The sequence below is a fragment of the Alligator mississippiensis genome, chromosome 1 (assembly GCF_030867095.1).
Source record: "Alligator mississippiensis isolate rAllMis1 chromosome 1, rAllMis1, whole genome shotgun sequence".
Classification (NCBI taxonomy): Eukaryota; Metazoa; Chordata; order Crocodylia; family Alligatoridae; genus Alligator; species Alligator mississippiensis.
Window position 1 is genome coordinate 306476109 of NC_081824.1, and position 15751 is coordinate 306491859.

Genomic DNA, 15751 nt, shown 5'->3' on the forward strand with positions numbered 1-15751 from the left:
TTTCTTAAAACGGTGCTTGCATGACTTCTCTTGGAACCTGGGGGACAAAATAGTTTCAAAAACATTTTCAGGGTAATAGGACTTCCAGTGGTGAGTAACAAGCTCTAAAATCTACCAAGTTGGAAAAGAAGCCAAGGAACAGCTGAGGTCAGATTTTCCTTCTTCCTCTTAACCATTATGAAGCAAACTCTACTCTCATGTACATCTGTGCAACTGCATACATTATGTTCTAAAAATAAGCCTGTTTTATAAATAAAAAGTACTTCAAATAGTTTCACAAAATCACTTATGTCCCAACAATAATGATTGTCCTTCTTTCAGGGAATGCATTCTCAATAGACTATACTGAAAATGAAAAACCTGTGTCATTCTCTCCCTTAACAAACACAAGCAAGCTTGTGATTCCTATTGATAGGTTGATTAGAACCTGCAATTTAACCCTAACTAAGCTTGAAACTAAATGCATAACTATCAGTGTCACTGTTCCTAAACCTGTGTTTTACATTAGGTGTACAGTGGTTCCTTTATTAATAAGAAATTATTAGTTAGCATTCCTATAGTGATAGCTCCTAGAGACTCCAGCTGTAGATTTAAAAAAACTCCAGATGCCTAACAAAGACAATCCTTGCCCCTTGAGAGATTACAGTTTTTCCTTCCCTTGTTATGCTCATGCATACTTTTGAGTAAACTGCAAGCTCTTTAACACAATGTGGTAAATTGCTTTCAAATCTTTTTTTGGTATGTCAGTCTCGATCAATATTTTTCTCTTTTCCTTCTTTGCCCATCCTATTAAATATGCTTGTTTTATTTTAGAGATGTACTGAGGAGGTCCAGCCTATTTCATTTCTCTTTGAAGAGGTAATATTTGGAGATTCACAGGTACGATTAATATTTAAGCTACTTCAGATGGCAGTTAAAACAGACAGAAAAAGGTTGATTGGCACTGACATCTTGGGTGTACTCAGTAAAGACTGACTAGCCAGTGTCCTCATGTCAGATATCTTTCCCAGAAGTTCTAGTTTGCATAGATAACAATAAGGAATGATACATAACTGGAAATTCACTGATGCCAGGGCTTCAGAAATTAGATGGAAAGTAACATATTTAAGGAATACCCTCCTCAGTCAGAGTATGGACAAACAAACAAAGCACCAAGTTACAAGTGGAGGGCACATACCATGCATTAGCTGCTACCTTGAATGAAATAGGGCTAAATAGTGTGGTTTAGCTTCCACTTGCCGTAGGATGGGAGCAGACACACAAAACCATTACTATGAAGCAGCTAATGTAAGGTTGGTCCTTCCCCTTTTCACACAGTGTAATTCTTTTATCTGTCTGTACCTCCAGTGCGGTAGCATCTTCTGTCTTGGGTCCATCTCTGTTTACAATCCACCATGTCAAATTGGTTAAAAAAGTAAATTAGCACCAATGCTCATAGTTTCCTGAATACATAGATTCATATGAACTCTTCTGCAGCATTGGCTGTTTAACAGAAAAAGGATGCATTACAAAGATCCTTCATTACTGGATTTAAACTTAAAACCAAGATCATACCATTGGAGGATTTCCTGCAAACTGGGGTACAGGACATTTTTGGCTACCCCATTCATTGTAGTTTGCACAATCCTGTGGGGAATGGACTTCCAAACTCTCCTTTGTCTGCCGTCGTACAATACGGCTGAAAGTAAGACAGAACGTTAATGGAAAATTAAATTACCATATATGTATTATTTATGTTTATCATCTTCAGTTATTTTGTTCTGCAAAATTAATGCCCTTTCTGCTAAGGTTCTGTTTTGCTTAAGCTGTAGATTGATTGCTAAAACAGAGCAAAAAGGAGAAAAATCCTCTATGGATTTGCCAGGAGAAACACAAAAATGTCAAGTGAAGAGCTGAGAAATATGCCAGTTGCTATTTGCAATAATGTGGTCACAAAAGGGAACGTCAAGATTCCCAGTTTATCAAGGATCAAAACCAGAAATACTGCGAACAAATTTCCACCTATGACCTTCTCTTGGAAGCTGTCAGCCAGACCTTCAGCTGATCTACATTATCCTAATACACTGACTTCATGGTTACTCTCTCTCTCCTATCTTCTCTCTCCTTTTCCTATTTTAACCTCATTCCTGCTGTCTTCTCAGGACCTTTACGAGGAAAGAAAGGAAGAGTTTTTGCTGAATTATCTTTTTCTCAAGAATTTTAAGAACTAAGCTGTAGAAATAAAACCTTTATAGGTACAAATTTTCTAACTGAAAATAAAAAAGGGGAATCATAGAATCTTAATGAATGGATCTTGTAAAGACTTACATATGCGAGCAAAATCGCTCTTGTATGATTAATATATTATAGTATTGGCCCATAATCACTATTAAAAATAACTGCTGAGAGTCACTGATAAGAAAAGCATTATGGCTGCATACAGATGTGCAGGCATATGCAGTTTCTGGCACCACAAACTTCTGTGGTGCCACAAACTGCATACTCAGAATGTTAAAATGTTCCCTGTGCTACATATTTGCTGTGAGAAGGCAAAATTTGCTACATGGAGGTTTGGTCCTCCAGGGAGATGCTCTGGCTGCTGGCCAGAGTGTCTCTACTGCTTTAGTTGTCCTCTGGCTCCCCCAGCACGCCAGGAGGAGTAGGGAAAGAGCATTTTCCCCAAAGTGGGGAAGAAGCAGTTTCCCCAAAGTGAGGTAATTTGCCCCACACCAAACCACACATGCAGAGGCATGCGATGTGGCAAAAAGTAGGAGCAAAAATCTGTGCCACTACTATTTTTGCCCTGCAAATGCATGCCCTTGCATTTGGAGATATGCCCTAATAGTCTGTTTTGGGGGTTTAAACACCACCACCTTAACTGCCACGTGCTGTGTGCAGTGAATATTTACAAGTACTTACCCAACACCATGGATGACAAGCCCAATAAAGAAGATGACAAAGAGATGATGGGTATACCAAAACACTTCAAAATATGACCTTCGAATAGTTTTAGTGGATGATGTGATGATTAATATAAGGCATAGTGTAATGATGACGCCAGTGAGACCTGCCAAGTATGTGAAAGCAACATATAGGCCACCTACAGGATTCTGTAAAATAAATGAATGCATTGGTCTAAAGAGAGGAAAACATATCAAACTTGTGCTGGGCAGCACCCAGCTTTCTTATTTCAAAATCTAAGACACTCTATAAGAAATCTTGAGAATAGTTCATTCTAAGTCATGTGCTTTTGTAAAAGAATACCTTGTTCTGCAACACTACAATTTGACTGAATCTTACCCTGCATCAACTGCTACCCTAAATGAAATAGGGCTAAATACTGTGGTTTAGCTTCCACTTACTGTAGGATAAGAGCAGATATACAAAACAGTTACTGTGTAGGGCTACGTGAACCTTCGGTCCCTGATTCGATTCGGCAGAGATTTGGCCTGATTTGGCGACTGAATCTCTGAATTCGCATCAAAATCAGAGGACCCTTTAATCTCTCTGAATCAAATTGGAACCCTCCAAATTGATTCGGAGAGATTTGGAAAGATTCAGAGATTCGGACATAGACACAGCTTTAAATGTTTTTTCTACATACCTCTAGGTAGCAGGGGCTTGTCAGTGCTGCAGTGCTGGGGAAGATGCATCATCCCACAGAAGCACGGGGGGCTCCCCAGCGTGCTCAGCCACAGACCCAGAAGTGGACCAGAAGCACTTCCAGTCCACTTCTGGGTCTGCTGGAGAGTGTGCAGGTGCCTCCTTGGCTCGGTGACTGCTGTTTCCTGGGTCTGGGGTGGGGGGGGCACCCAGAGTCCCCCTGTGGCTGATCATCAAGCGGAGGAGGGTGCACAGGCCCTGCACTCACCCCGGCAAACCTGGAAGTGGACTGGAAGTCCACTTCTGAGTTTGCCGCCAAGCACGTGGAGGGTCCCCCTGTGCTCCTGTGGGATGCTCCATGTACCCCAGCATTGTAGCGATCACGAGCCGTGCCTGCTACCTCAAGGTATGTAGAAAATTTTTTTAAAGATGTGTCTATGTCTGAATCAGCATCGAACCTTCAGATCCGGATTGAGCTGAATTGAATCAGGGACAGTGATCTGAATCAACAAATCATAGTTTCATAGTTCATAGTTTGAATCACTGTCCCTGATTCAGGCCGAATCCGAAGCAAATAGGGCCCGCTTCACATGCCCCTGTTACTGTGGAGGGATAGAGACAATGTGTTCTAAATGTTTATGCATGGAAATCGGAATCAGACATTCTGAGTTCACTTTCTGTCTCTGTTATGGACTAAGTGCAGAGAGAGGTAGGTAGCTGTGTTGCCTGAAGTCAGACAGAAGACAGAGTAGCTATGCACCTTGTAGACTAACCAAACAAGATATATATATGGAGCATAAGTTTACATGAACTCAAACTCACTTCACCAGATGCTATGAAGGGACTGTAGGAAGCAGAGCTTCTAAATAGAAAGTAGTTGGAATGCAGAGGTTAGGGAATGGGGAGGAGAAAGGAGCTCTTCGAGAATATTTCTTAAACACACATTTCCATAATTATGCAGATGAAGTTTGTGGCCTGTAACCATATTTAGACACCTAAACCAATACTTTGCTTTTCAGTGGCACTGAGCAGCTGCAGTTAGTAAAATTAGTCTGAATTGATGGCTCCAAAAAATTTGCTAGGGAAAAATGCGAAGTATTATTAAACTTTGTATTAATATAATTAATTATTGCTAGATGTCAAGGAATACATTACATGATGTTTCCTTCTGCACTATAATCTACCAACCAAATGCAAATGACTTCATTTAAGACAAGTTAAAGGTCCAACCCAAATGGCCCTTTAGATTAGCATGAGTGAGGCATGCCAGTTTCTATGGCCAACAGCATTCCACATGCATATAGATGTCCTTTACTCCTCAGTCTGAATGGTCAGGCATGCATTTACAGTTGGGTTGACTGGGTAAGCCTTTGGCACAAATTGAAAGCAGGATGCAAATTCATGCCTCTGGAGCCATTAGAAGATTTTTCACCTCTGTTACGATGACACAGTTGTACAGATGAATATTCCTTATGGCACTATTTCACTTGCCTTATATCTTTCCCGAACAAAGTTTAGATAGGTTTGATCTGGCTTGTCTCCAAGTTGAGAAAGAGCATATGACAAATTTCCTTCCTCATTAAGACGTGCCTCCACCAACCATTCTACATTAAATAAGTGTGCGATGGTGTGAATTGCTGAGAATGACAGAGAAGATAACAAGTGTTAAATGAATAGGTACCCAGTCAACATTATTGGATTTTGAACACTAAAGCTTTGTCTACCACAGATTAGAATTTTCATTTTCTCTATCCATGTAAACAACCCTCATTATAAATCAAGAAAAAACTATTTCTACTTAGATATTATATGTAATGAAACTTGGGAACACCTACCAGTGTGAAGGGCAATCATCCATGCCACCATTTTATGAAAGGTGAGGTTCCTGTCCAACTGCCTCCTGATCCGTGTTGAGCAGCACTTTGGTTTAAAGAATGGAAAAGTATTTGCAAATTATTTCTAGCATCAAGGGTACAGTAACGTGTACACATGATAATAGTTTATATCTGATTATTATTAAGAAATTTAGAAAACAAGATAAGCACATTTCCACATGATAAAAGAAAGTATGGAAGTTCTTCCTGTCCCTGGGAGAAGTACTTTGCAGAAAATTGGGTGGATATCTAATATTTTCTGCTAATCAGATAGGGCTGATCATGCTCAACTTCCAGGAATAAAACAAAGAAGGCTAGAGGAGCAGTATGTGTGGGGAAGGGAAACAGAAAAAGGAAGATAAAGATTGCAGGGCAAATTCATTTCTACTATGACTTTCCAACTTTCTTGCCTTCAGCTGAGTTACACCATGGATGACTTAGACCCTTTGTGTTAGTTCATATCTTGATATGTCATAAACATCCACCTTATCAATCAATGTTAAAATATGAGCAGGATACAATTCTCTTCTTTGATTATCTTCCAGCTGTTACTTAACTTATAGGAGAGATCTTCCTCATATAGCAGTGCTACCCTGTTCACTGTACTGACTGACAGGAGAGATTGGTCTTCCCATTATTTTGCATTTTAAGATGTAACTTTAAACTGTAAATGTGTCCATGTATAGAAAAACATTACTCTGCCTAACTGTACCCCAACTATGCAAACAGTATTTAAGAACCCTCGAACTTGTTATTTTGAAGGGTCAAATTCTGCAGTAGTGATGACAGTACTGCATGGCCATATTTGAAGGAATATATGTTAATTTAATAAAAGGAAGCAAAATACCTGACATGGAGGATATACAAAGAAAATTCAACCATTCTTTCAATTAAACATTAAGGCTAGGGACAGACATTCAAAAAGCCAGCGCCTGAATTGATTCTATCTTTGCAAGTTAGTCTAACCTGCCTAGACTGAACCAATTTGTAAGTGGATAGACATTCCCTCTTGACTGAGGAAATTCAGGCATACGCGTGCAGTGGCTCAGGCCAGAAGCTGGGGGGGCACTAGAGCACACCCTTGGCTGCAGGGAAGCTGTGCTGGGGAGTGTGGCCAGCCCCGGCAGCAGCCTCAAGTGAACTGGCCAGGGAGGGGGTTTAATTCCCATTCCCTGTCCTAATGGCATGAACCCAAACTGAGATCTGCCTGCGCTTCCCCCTCGCTGCAGCAGGGGCAGTGGCAGGGGTGTGACCAGACACTGGACAGCATGGCCCCCTGAGGGAACCCTGAGGGGTTTACTCTGCTAGCCCCGACCACCACCTCCACCAATTGCTCCCTGCACAGAGCGAGTGGTGGAATAAGCCCCCTCCCTGTCCCCTCCGCCTGACGCCAGACAGAGGTGGGAAGTAACCCCCCTCCATGCCCCCATCACCTAAGGGGGCCATTCCAGCCAGCCTCTGGCCATGCCCCCACCCCTGCTGCTGGAGCAGCGAGGGGACAGGGATCATGATGGGGGCAGCAGCCCCTGTCTGGTTTCCCAGGAAGCACAAGCCTCTTCCCAGTGGTGGGAGGGCTGTGCTGCGGGTGGGGCATTAGGAAATGGGTGCATGGAGGAGGTTTATTTCCCCACTCCCTCTGGTCTCGGGCAGAGTGGATAGAGAAGGAGCTTATTCTGTTGCTCACTCTGCGCAGGGAGTGATTGGTGGAGGCGGCAGTTTCGGGCTGGCAGACACCAGCTGTGGTCCGTCAGAGGGGACAATAAACCCCCTTTGCCTCAGGGAGGGCCATGCCAGGTGATGTCTCATCCCTGCTGTTGGAGCAGCAGGTGAGGCACCAGATGGACCCCAACTCGGGTCTGTGTCTGTGATGGGAACTGGCCACCTTGGCCAGTTCACTTGAGGCTACTGTCAGGGCTGGCTATTCTCCCCTCTTCCACCACTGGAGCAGTGTGCAGAGAAATGCCTGGCAGGTCCGTGTTGGTGGGACAGGGAAGGGAGGGGAATAAACCTTTTCTCTGCCCCCTTCACCTTAGGGGTCTGGCATCTGGCCATGGCCCCGCCCCTGTTCTGGCTAGGGAACAGAGGGGCGGGGCCAGCCCTGCTCCGCTGGAGCAGAGAGCACAGCCCCCCCCCAGGGCTGCAGAGCATGCTGGGATGCTGAAGGACTCTGGTTTAACTTAAACTAGAAAGGGGTCTGGGACAGAAGTTCCATAAACCGGTCTGACCTCAATCAATTAAGTCTGATACTACACTGAACCAGGTTTATCTCAAACCAATTTTGGCCATTTTGAAACTGATTTATGTGCCCTGAACTTATGTGCTGCTACAGGTTTAAACCAATTTCTGCTCACTTAAACTGGTTTATGTGTAACTTCTGTCCCTAGCCTAACTGTTCTTTTGTGCTTGTTAGGAAAAAGTTTCCACCACAGTATTACTGAACTACCATCAGCTGCATAAGTTAGATCATTTTTACTTTGTTTGATAAAATGAAGTCACAATCTTTGCAGCAGCATTTCCACAGCTTACATATCCTGAATGTGTTTGATTAAAGAAAATGGCAAAAAGAATAAAATTGGTAACATTTCCAAATCACTCCAATAAAGAGCTATCCATATTTTGCATGAGGTAAAAAATACCTTCTCCTTAAGGTATTGCTTTGTTTACAAAAAGTGGCTGGAATTAAAGACCTACAGCTACCTTCACAAATGCCTATTTTAAAAGCCTGAGCTCCCTTCAGGGTCCCTTGCTTCTTCATTTATGGGTTGTCCAGCTATATTGGGAGTGAAATTTAATAAGTCCAAGTGATTCAGCAGAAATGAATCTACAACTCCCTGTGGGTTTGGCTGTTTGCTAACTTGGTGTGGTAACAGGTGACTGCTAGTATTCTACTTCAAATAGGAAGTTGTGCAGCAGAACTTGCCCTGTGTCAGCAGAAAAGAAAGACATCTTCTCTGGGACACAAGACAAAAAGCTTCAATTTTCTCAGCTGTGGGATTTCTCCCATCTTCTTAGCATATAGCATTAATATAACATTAGGAAATTGCCTGCAAAATGAGAAATCAGAGTCCTATAATTCAAGAAGTGAGAAGTTTAGTACTAGAAATAGAAGGTCCCACATAAAATCCTGCATAAAATCTAATCTCTCTCTCCTGGGAACCAGTTTTGAGATTTCCACTGATTTCCCTAACACTAGAAGTTGGTTTCTAGAGATGGGGGAAAGGGAGCAGAGGGAGCTCATTCTGGGGGTTGCCCAGCCAGTGCTGGAGGATGGGGTGGGTGAATTGTAGCCCCCTTGAGGTAGGGGCTCCAAAACATCTGCTTTCCCACCCCAGCACAGCTGGGAAGCCCCCCCGAGCACTCCCGGGGCAAGGGGAAGGACTTTCAGTGGCAAAGGTCAAGGGTTAGGGGAAGGACTTCTAGATGGCAGGACTTCAAGATGGCAACCAGGGGGCGGAGCACCTGTCAAGGGGAGGGGCTACCCTTGTAATGCTCAACAGCTCACCAAATGTCATTAAGTGATGAAATAATTGCCCACCCCTGAGATAACATCTGTTGGCTTGGGAGGATTAGTATAACTAATGGTGCTTTCTGCGAAGCACCATAAGTTAAACTGGGGAGCTGCATTTCTGTCTGTGCTCTTATTGCTCAGTTTTATATATGGGGTTGCATCTCAGTCTCCTTTTCTTTTGTACAATTGCAGTAACAAAGTGGGAATAGAACAAGCCTGAGAATCTAGCTCCATGAGCCCAATTTTTACCCTTTCATGGACTGGTTGTTATCCTTCTTCATGTTTTGTAATAGGTATTGAGCACAAGAACAGTTTTGGCAGAGTTGGAAATAGAACCTAGACATATGGAATTTCAGCTAATTAGCAACATTGCCTTTCATAATGGAGTTGCCAGATGAAAATACTTGCTTATGTTGCCATTATCTACTGGATCATACTTTCCTTTCAGAGCCATCCATAATCTTAGGCATCTTGAAATCCAGCATTCTGCTGCTGTCTGGCAAATACTGTATTTATCTGAAGCCAAGACTACTCAAAATGTGTTATAATTTTGCATATATAGAATCAAATTACTGGAGGGTCATCTTCAATTTGTCTTCCCCACTCCTCACTACAGTGGGGAAAGCAGTGGCAAGGGACAGGTGGTAGGGAGGCAAGTGGTGGGAGAGGTGGTGGTAGGAAGAGACAGGCAGGGGGAAGGTCAAGAAGCCTGACCCCTATCCCTTGTCCCACACTGCTCCCTGCTGCCTGTCCCACAAGCTACTTGCCCCCCTGCTGCCTGCCTGCCCGTAATTGCCCCCACATCTCCCTGCTACTTGCCGCTCCCTCATACCTGTATCCCCTGACAACCTCTGCCCTCCTCCTCAGTGCCTGCTCCCCTGCCTGACCTCCCCATTTTTTCTGCCCCTCCTGCCACTTCTGGTCTCCCACCATCTGCCCACCTCATCTCCTTCCCGCTCCCCTTCCCTCCAGCTCCAGTAGGCTCCAGCCCAATGCAGCCTAGGGCATGGATCATGTGCTTGCTCCAGCTCCAGTCCAGCCTAGTAACTGTGGTGGAGGATGCAGCTCTGGCCCAGGCCCCAGGGCCTGATTGGAGCTGCCACTGCTGCATCAGCTGCTGCAGGGCCAAGCTAGGCCCAGAGCAAGCACGTGCTCTATGCCTTAGGCTGCAACAGGGTTAGAGCCTGCTGGAACCAGGAAATAAGCAATGGGTGGGGTGAACAAGAGGCAAGGGGTAGAAATTGTGGGGGGGCATGGTGGAAATAGTGGGGATGGGGGCAGGCAGTAGCTATGGCTCTAGTCCCAAGCCAAAGCCAGACTCATAACTGGAGCTGGATCCACCACCTGCCTCCCCAATGGCTTGTACTCAAATCCAAGTTGGGGGGCTTTTTTCCATGTGAAATTGGGCAGGAAAAACCTTGTCTTGGTTTCAAGTAAATATGATAGTTTTATTGCCCACTGTCCTGATGTGCACTAGCTTCTAGTAGTTGTCCAATGTGAAGAATATCCAACTTCATGGATGACAGATACATTAATAGCTATTAAACAGAACTGTCAGGGATGTATTCACCAATGATGGTGGATGCCAGGGATGGTATGATGAGATAGATCACTCTAAACATACCCTGTTTTTATGCTGTCCCTCTAAGGCATCTACTACTGCCACTGTTGGAGACAGGCCTATTTGTTGTGCTAAGTTTCAGTGGGCTAGGCCCACCGAGAAAACTGTAGCTTCCCTCAGCCAGGGAGGCCACATAAAACACAAAAGCAGATTCTGAGGGACAACAAAAGTGAAAACAGAGATGAGAATGTAGGTCAAAGGTTAATAATGAGTGCTCCAAGGGGGGATACTGAGCAGAGTACACTGACCAGTGCCCACTGACCCCTTTTGGAGGCAAGAAAGTGGGCAAGATACATGGACAATTTGTCTGACTCAACATGGCACTTAGTAGGTACATCTACAAGTGCAGTTAGCATATAGCAATAAACTATGGTGCAGTTTGCTCCAGAGTTTATTTATCCCAGGCATAGCATTTACATGTGTGCCTGGGACCACAGCATATTGAGCTGGATCAGAGCAGCCCCAGCTGGCAGGAGATCCAGGGGCTCAGCCTGCCACCCCAGGGCTGCTCTACTCCAGTTCAATGTGCTGCGGAGGGGCTGACTGGGGCATGAGGGTACTACAGTGCAGGGCTAGCCAGCAGGCAGTCCACACTGTAGTACCCTTGTGCCCCATTCCCATCCCTGGTCGCCATCTACACATGCATTTTGGCGTGCATAACTACTCCGCTGGAGGATAGTACTTGTCCCAGACAGTACTATCCTCCAATGGAGCTAATTAATTTACTATGCCCTAATGTAGGCACACATGTAGACTGTGATGCTTTACAGTGGAGCTAATTAGTCAGGTCTGCAGTAAAGTGCACATGTAAATGTTCTTAACTACTATTACTATTACCACTACTAACATAACCAACAGTTGCTCCTTTAGCCTAAGTGAGTTGTAAAGGTCAAACATTCAAAAATAGCATTCAAAACCATGCCAGAATAAAGTATCGTTATGTAACCTTAACTTTGCTTCTATATGCATCATGCTAGTTGTTAATGACTTGATTTTATACTGCAGTTTTCATAGGAACCCAATTAAATTGTGGCATTATGGGGTATACAAATAAGACAGCATTAAACTGTACAAAGGGGGGGATGCATAACATTAGAGTAAAATAGTATCTGAGATAAGAAGGCCCAGTGTAATCTAACCTCACATGTTTTTAATGACTGATGATGTTCAGTTTGTGGGAAGAATGTAAGAGATTATACAATTCTTGCAATTCTCAGCTGTGGTTTTCTTCCCATATTTTCTCCATATATAAATATTATGTAATATTAAGAAATTATCTACAAAAGGAGAAGTGAAAATCTCAGTTAATGGTTTCTTAAACAGTGACAGTTATATGGAGTATACGGAACATATTATATGTTAAGCCTAGATTTTTTTCTGGAAGATTCATTCTTATGCATCCATTCTTATTCTTAGTTTCTAGCTTTGTACATCAAACTGGCAAGATTAAAAGCAATAGTTTGAGCCCTGCAAAGCATAACAAGACATTTATTTAGCTCTGTCAAGTCAGATGCAAGACTCTGCAAACAATGCCTCTGTTGCTCTAGTCCTGCATTTCTCGATAATTAAACTAACTGCTGTGACAAACTTGTTCTGCATTTCATAGGTGTTGGGTGACATGGATGTATATCATAGTTCAGGATGAGTACAATTTACCCTTCTGCCATTTGATTCAAGCATCAGGCAAATACAAGCAGGCCAGCCATCCCTCTGCATACAGCAGGTCCATCTGGGAGGTGATTAGGTGCTCCTTAAAAACAACTGACAGAACATCTGTAGGGAGGAGGCTGATTGCTACAATAGATGCTGAGGAGAGGTGTGGTGGGCTGTAGGAGGCTGGAGGGGCCAGAGACTCCAGCTAAGGCTGGTCAGGAGGACTGGGTCAGCTGAGGGAGATAATTAGTGGCCACAGGAAGTCAAAAGGCTCCAGGGAGAGGAAGCTAGAGACAGAGGGTTGTTTGTTTAGTAACTGCAATACTTGGGTAGGGATTTTCATAGTTTGGGACAAGACCCTGGGGCTGCAAGACTAGAGGCAGCAGCAGCACCATGCCAGGGAAATAGTCACAGACTGTCTGAGAAGGAGGACTGTGGTGCAGAGAGAGCAGCAGGAAGCCAGAGGTACCTTCTCAGGTATTGTCAGGACTGTGACTGAGCCCTGTATGGACTATGTTATGGTACTGAGTGTTGACTTGTGTCTGGGATGTTTCTGAGAGGTAAGTGTAGCCAAGAAAATAAAGGACTGTAAAGGCAAAGACTGTTTGTCTGAACTAAGCAAAAATCCCTGAACCTGCTACAAGAAATATGAAAAGAAATGAGCTGCTGAGAAGGCAGATGGATTGGCTGCTTAAATATTATGCTGAGGAGTAAAACTATGCCTGAACAAGGCTTGGGCCCAGCAGTGAATGCTTTGTGGGACAGGGAGCAGGCTAACAGCACTGCAGGCAGGAAGCTGATTATAGCCTTATGTTGAAAAAATCCTGCTTCTTGGAGGTTCAGAGAAACCCAATAAGTCTTAGTTGACTTCAACCACTGGGGTAGCACATAAAACAGGGAAGGTACCTCTAAGACAGGAAATGACAGATGGCTTTACAGATCAAGAGCAGCCCTTTGATCTGGAGCTGCTGTTCATGTGTGTGTTGAGGATGGGAAGAAGAATGCAATCACTTAGATGAAAATGACATAAATATGGGAATTGCACTTGCTTCTGTGTTTTTTCTGTCCATGAGTTATGGCAGGTAGTAGCACTAGTTTTCTAGTTCCTGTCTTTGAATGAGAATAAGATGATTGACTACAACTCAGTGGTGATTTGGGGAACTTAAGTTGGGTATTATCTGTGTAATGGCTAGGCAGGCTATTATCTCGCATGTTATTTTGAAAGCGTTTCTTTCTCTTACCGCACTTGATCCTCTGAGGAAAGAGAGCAAGTTTCGACATACTGGCAGCAGAATTAGCATACAGTTGAAATTCAGGCAAGCTGCAGGTGCTCTTGCCAGTGCTAAAGCATGCTGTAATGTAATATAGGACAATAAGTTAGGGTATCATAGAGGGGACTAATCTGTATGAGTCACAGACATGTTTCACTAGTCTTTCATTGGAGGAAATGAAAATAAGGATTTTACTAACATCATTTAGATTTCATAAGAGTGCCAATGGAAACGATAGAAAACGGAACCAAAATTTCCTCCAATAAGACCTTCCTATTTTTCAGTTCTTAATAATTGTACATAATTGCTTTATAACAAGCTACCTATTAAGTCTGCTAATGGCAAATATCACCAGGTGGTAAAGTTCCATGTCCAATGACTATAAGAGTGTATATATAGACATTTGGGGAGGTTAGATCAAGTTAAAAATGGCCACCCAATGCAAGGTGGGGGGTTGGGAGGAGGGGCAGCCAGGGTCTGCAGTGAGTTTTGCAGGGTCCAGGAGGGTATTGCAGGAGCAATTATAATTGGGGAGGGGGGGAAATGAGGGGCTATCTTCACCCCTCCTGGGGACCAGGGGAGGATACGTTTAACCTTCTGATCTCCCCATCCCACCCCGCAAGCAAACCATCTCTGCCTGCCCCAAACCCAACGTACTTCCTTGGCTTCCAGCACCAGTGACTACTGATTAAACTGGCACCAGGTGCAGCTTGTGAGATGGAGGTTGGCTGGTCCATGGAGGGGGAGATTATTTGTCTGGGGATGGGGCAAGGGGCCAGGAGGCTAAAAATGCCCCCCTGCTTCATCATTAGGGTCTCTGGTTTTCTGATGCAAGAAAATCCCAAATTTTCTGATGTAAAAAACAAACCCCAAATCCACACTTTTTTCCATGCTTTAAAATAAAATGACAGATATGCTCACACTTGTTCTTATGTTTCATTTTAATCACAGAAATGTGAATTCAGGGTTGTGTGTTGTTTGTTTAGTTGTTTTTTTTACATCAGAAATCTTGGGATTTTTTTTTTTTATCGGAGAACCAGGATCCCTGTTCATCATACTTGCTGTAATGAGAAAGTTGGAACCTTTGGAAACTCTAGTAAGTCATAGTGCCCTGCCCCAGACAACCCAATTATGGCTCAACCCATGGTCTTCCATATATTTTTAATATAATCATGAATAGCAAATGCCTTTCTAGGCAAATTGGTATGTAAATTATTTAATTCAGGACAATAAATAAATGAATAATGTCATGAAAGAACAACTGAAGCAATCATTCCAGGGCAATATTTTACTCACTTTCTGCTTAAATAAGTGGTTAACATCTGTGTTGTGCTCCTTTTAATTAAGAAGCACAATTCCTACTTGAAGATGTCTTAAGAATGGGATATATCTCCTGGTTTTCTGTATTGTAGAGCTATGTATTGTTATACATGATTTTGGAACTACTACCTTACATTTCAGGCATGATGCTATTAGGGTCAAATGAAACTGAGTTAAATATAGGAAGGCCATCTTAAGCATGTGTCCATTCAACATATGCCAAGCTAATACATGAATTGGACTTACCCCAAGAAGTACCCTTGTGTAGATGTATTCCTTTCCAACATCATACACAAGGTAATACCACCAAAAGAGGAAGATATTTAACCCCAGCCACACAACCTGAATGAGAAAAACACATTATGCAGTCAAACAATATGCTTCAATCAAACAATCTGGGTTTGGTAAAAGAATAATAGGGTGAAAGTCTATGACCTGTAGCATAGAGGAGGCTGGACCAGATGAGCTAATAGTCTCTTTTCTTAACTTATGAATCTTCATCCCTTCTGACTACTCTAACTTCATGGAGATTGACTTTTCTCTGTGGAGAGTAAGGGTTGATAGGCTTTGGGGGTGGGGGGAGGTTGTTTTGTTTTGTTTACCAAAGGGAATCTTTTTATCTGCTCTTTCATTCTATAATGTTTTCCTCACTCACAGCTTTCTACTATTTAAGGGTGCTAAATACTTCCTTAAGTGTAACTGCCCTATACAGCATTGGCCTGTACTGGAAGGAAGGCTAGATCTGCTAAAGGGTGTGGGATTAGTTTGCTCGGAGAGATGGAGAAAATAAGCCACAATCCTACAGCAGCTAATTGAGTCCTCTTTTGCCTAAATGCATAGGTATAGCTATGTGATTGTGCAAGATCCATGTGACACTGGGCCCATGCGCATCTACTTTTGCTGGTGCCTGTTATTAACGGCT

At 43.2% G+C, this 15751-nt stretch overlaps 1 protein-coding gene across 1 annotated transcript in view; it reads right to left on the bottom strand.

Annotated features, from left to right (window-relative positions):
• Window positions 1-15751, bottom strand: part of LOC102572671 (cytochrome b-245 heavy chain) — a 29192-nt gene that overhangs the window by 11559 nt on the left and 1882 nt on the right. The window contains exons 2-7 of the mRNA XM_006277087.4: window positions 15076-15171; window positions 13480-13590; window positions 5418-5502; window positions 5074-5219; window positions 2899-3089; window positions 1555-1678 (exon numbers count right to left, since the gene is read on the bottom strand). Coding sequence (XP_006277149.3) covers window positions 1555-1678; window positions 2899-3089; window positions 5074-5219; window positions 5418-5502; window positions 13480-13590; window positions 15076-15171 — 753 coding nt within the window. The remainder of the gene's footprint in view (window positions 1-1554; window positions 1679-2898; window positions 3090-5073; window positions 5220-5417; window positions 5503-13479; window positions 13591-15075; window positions 15172-15751) is intronic.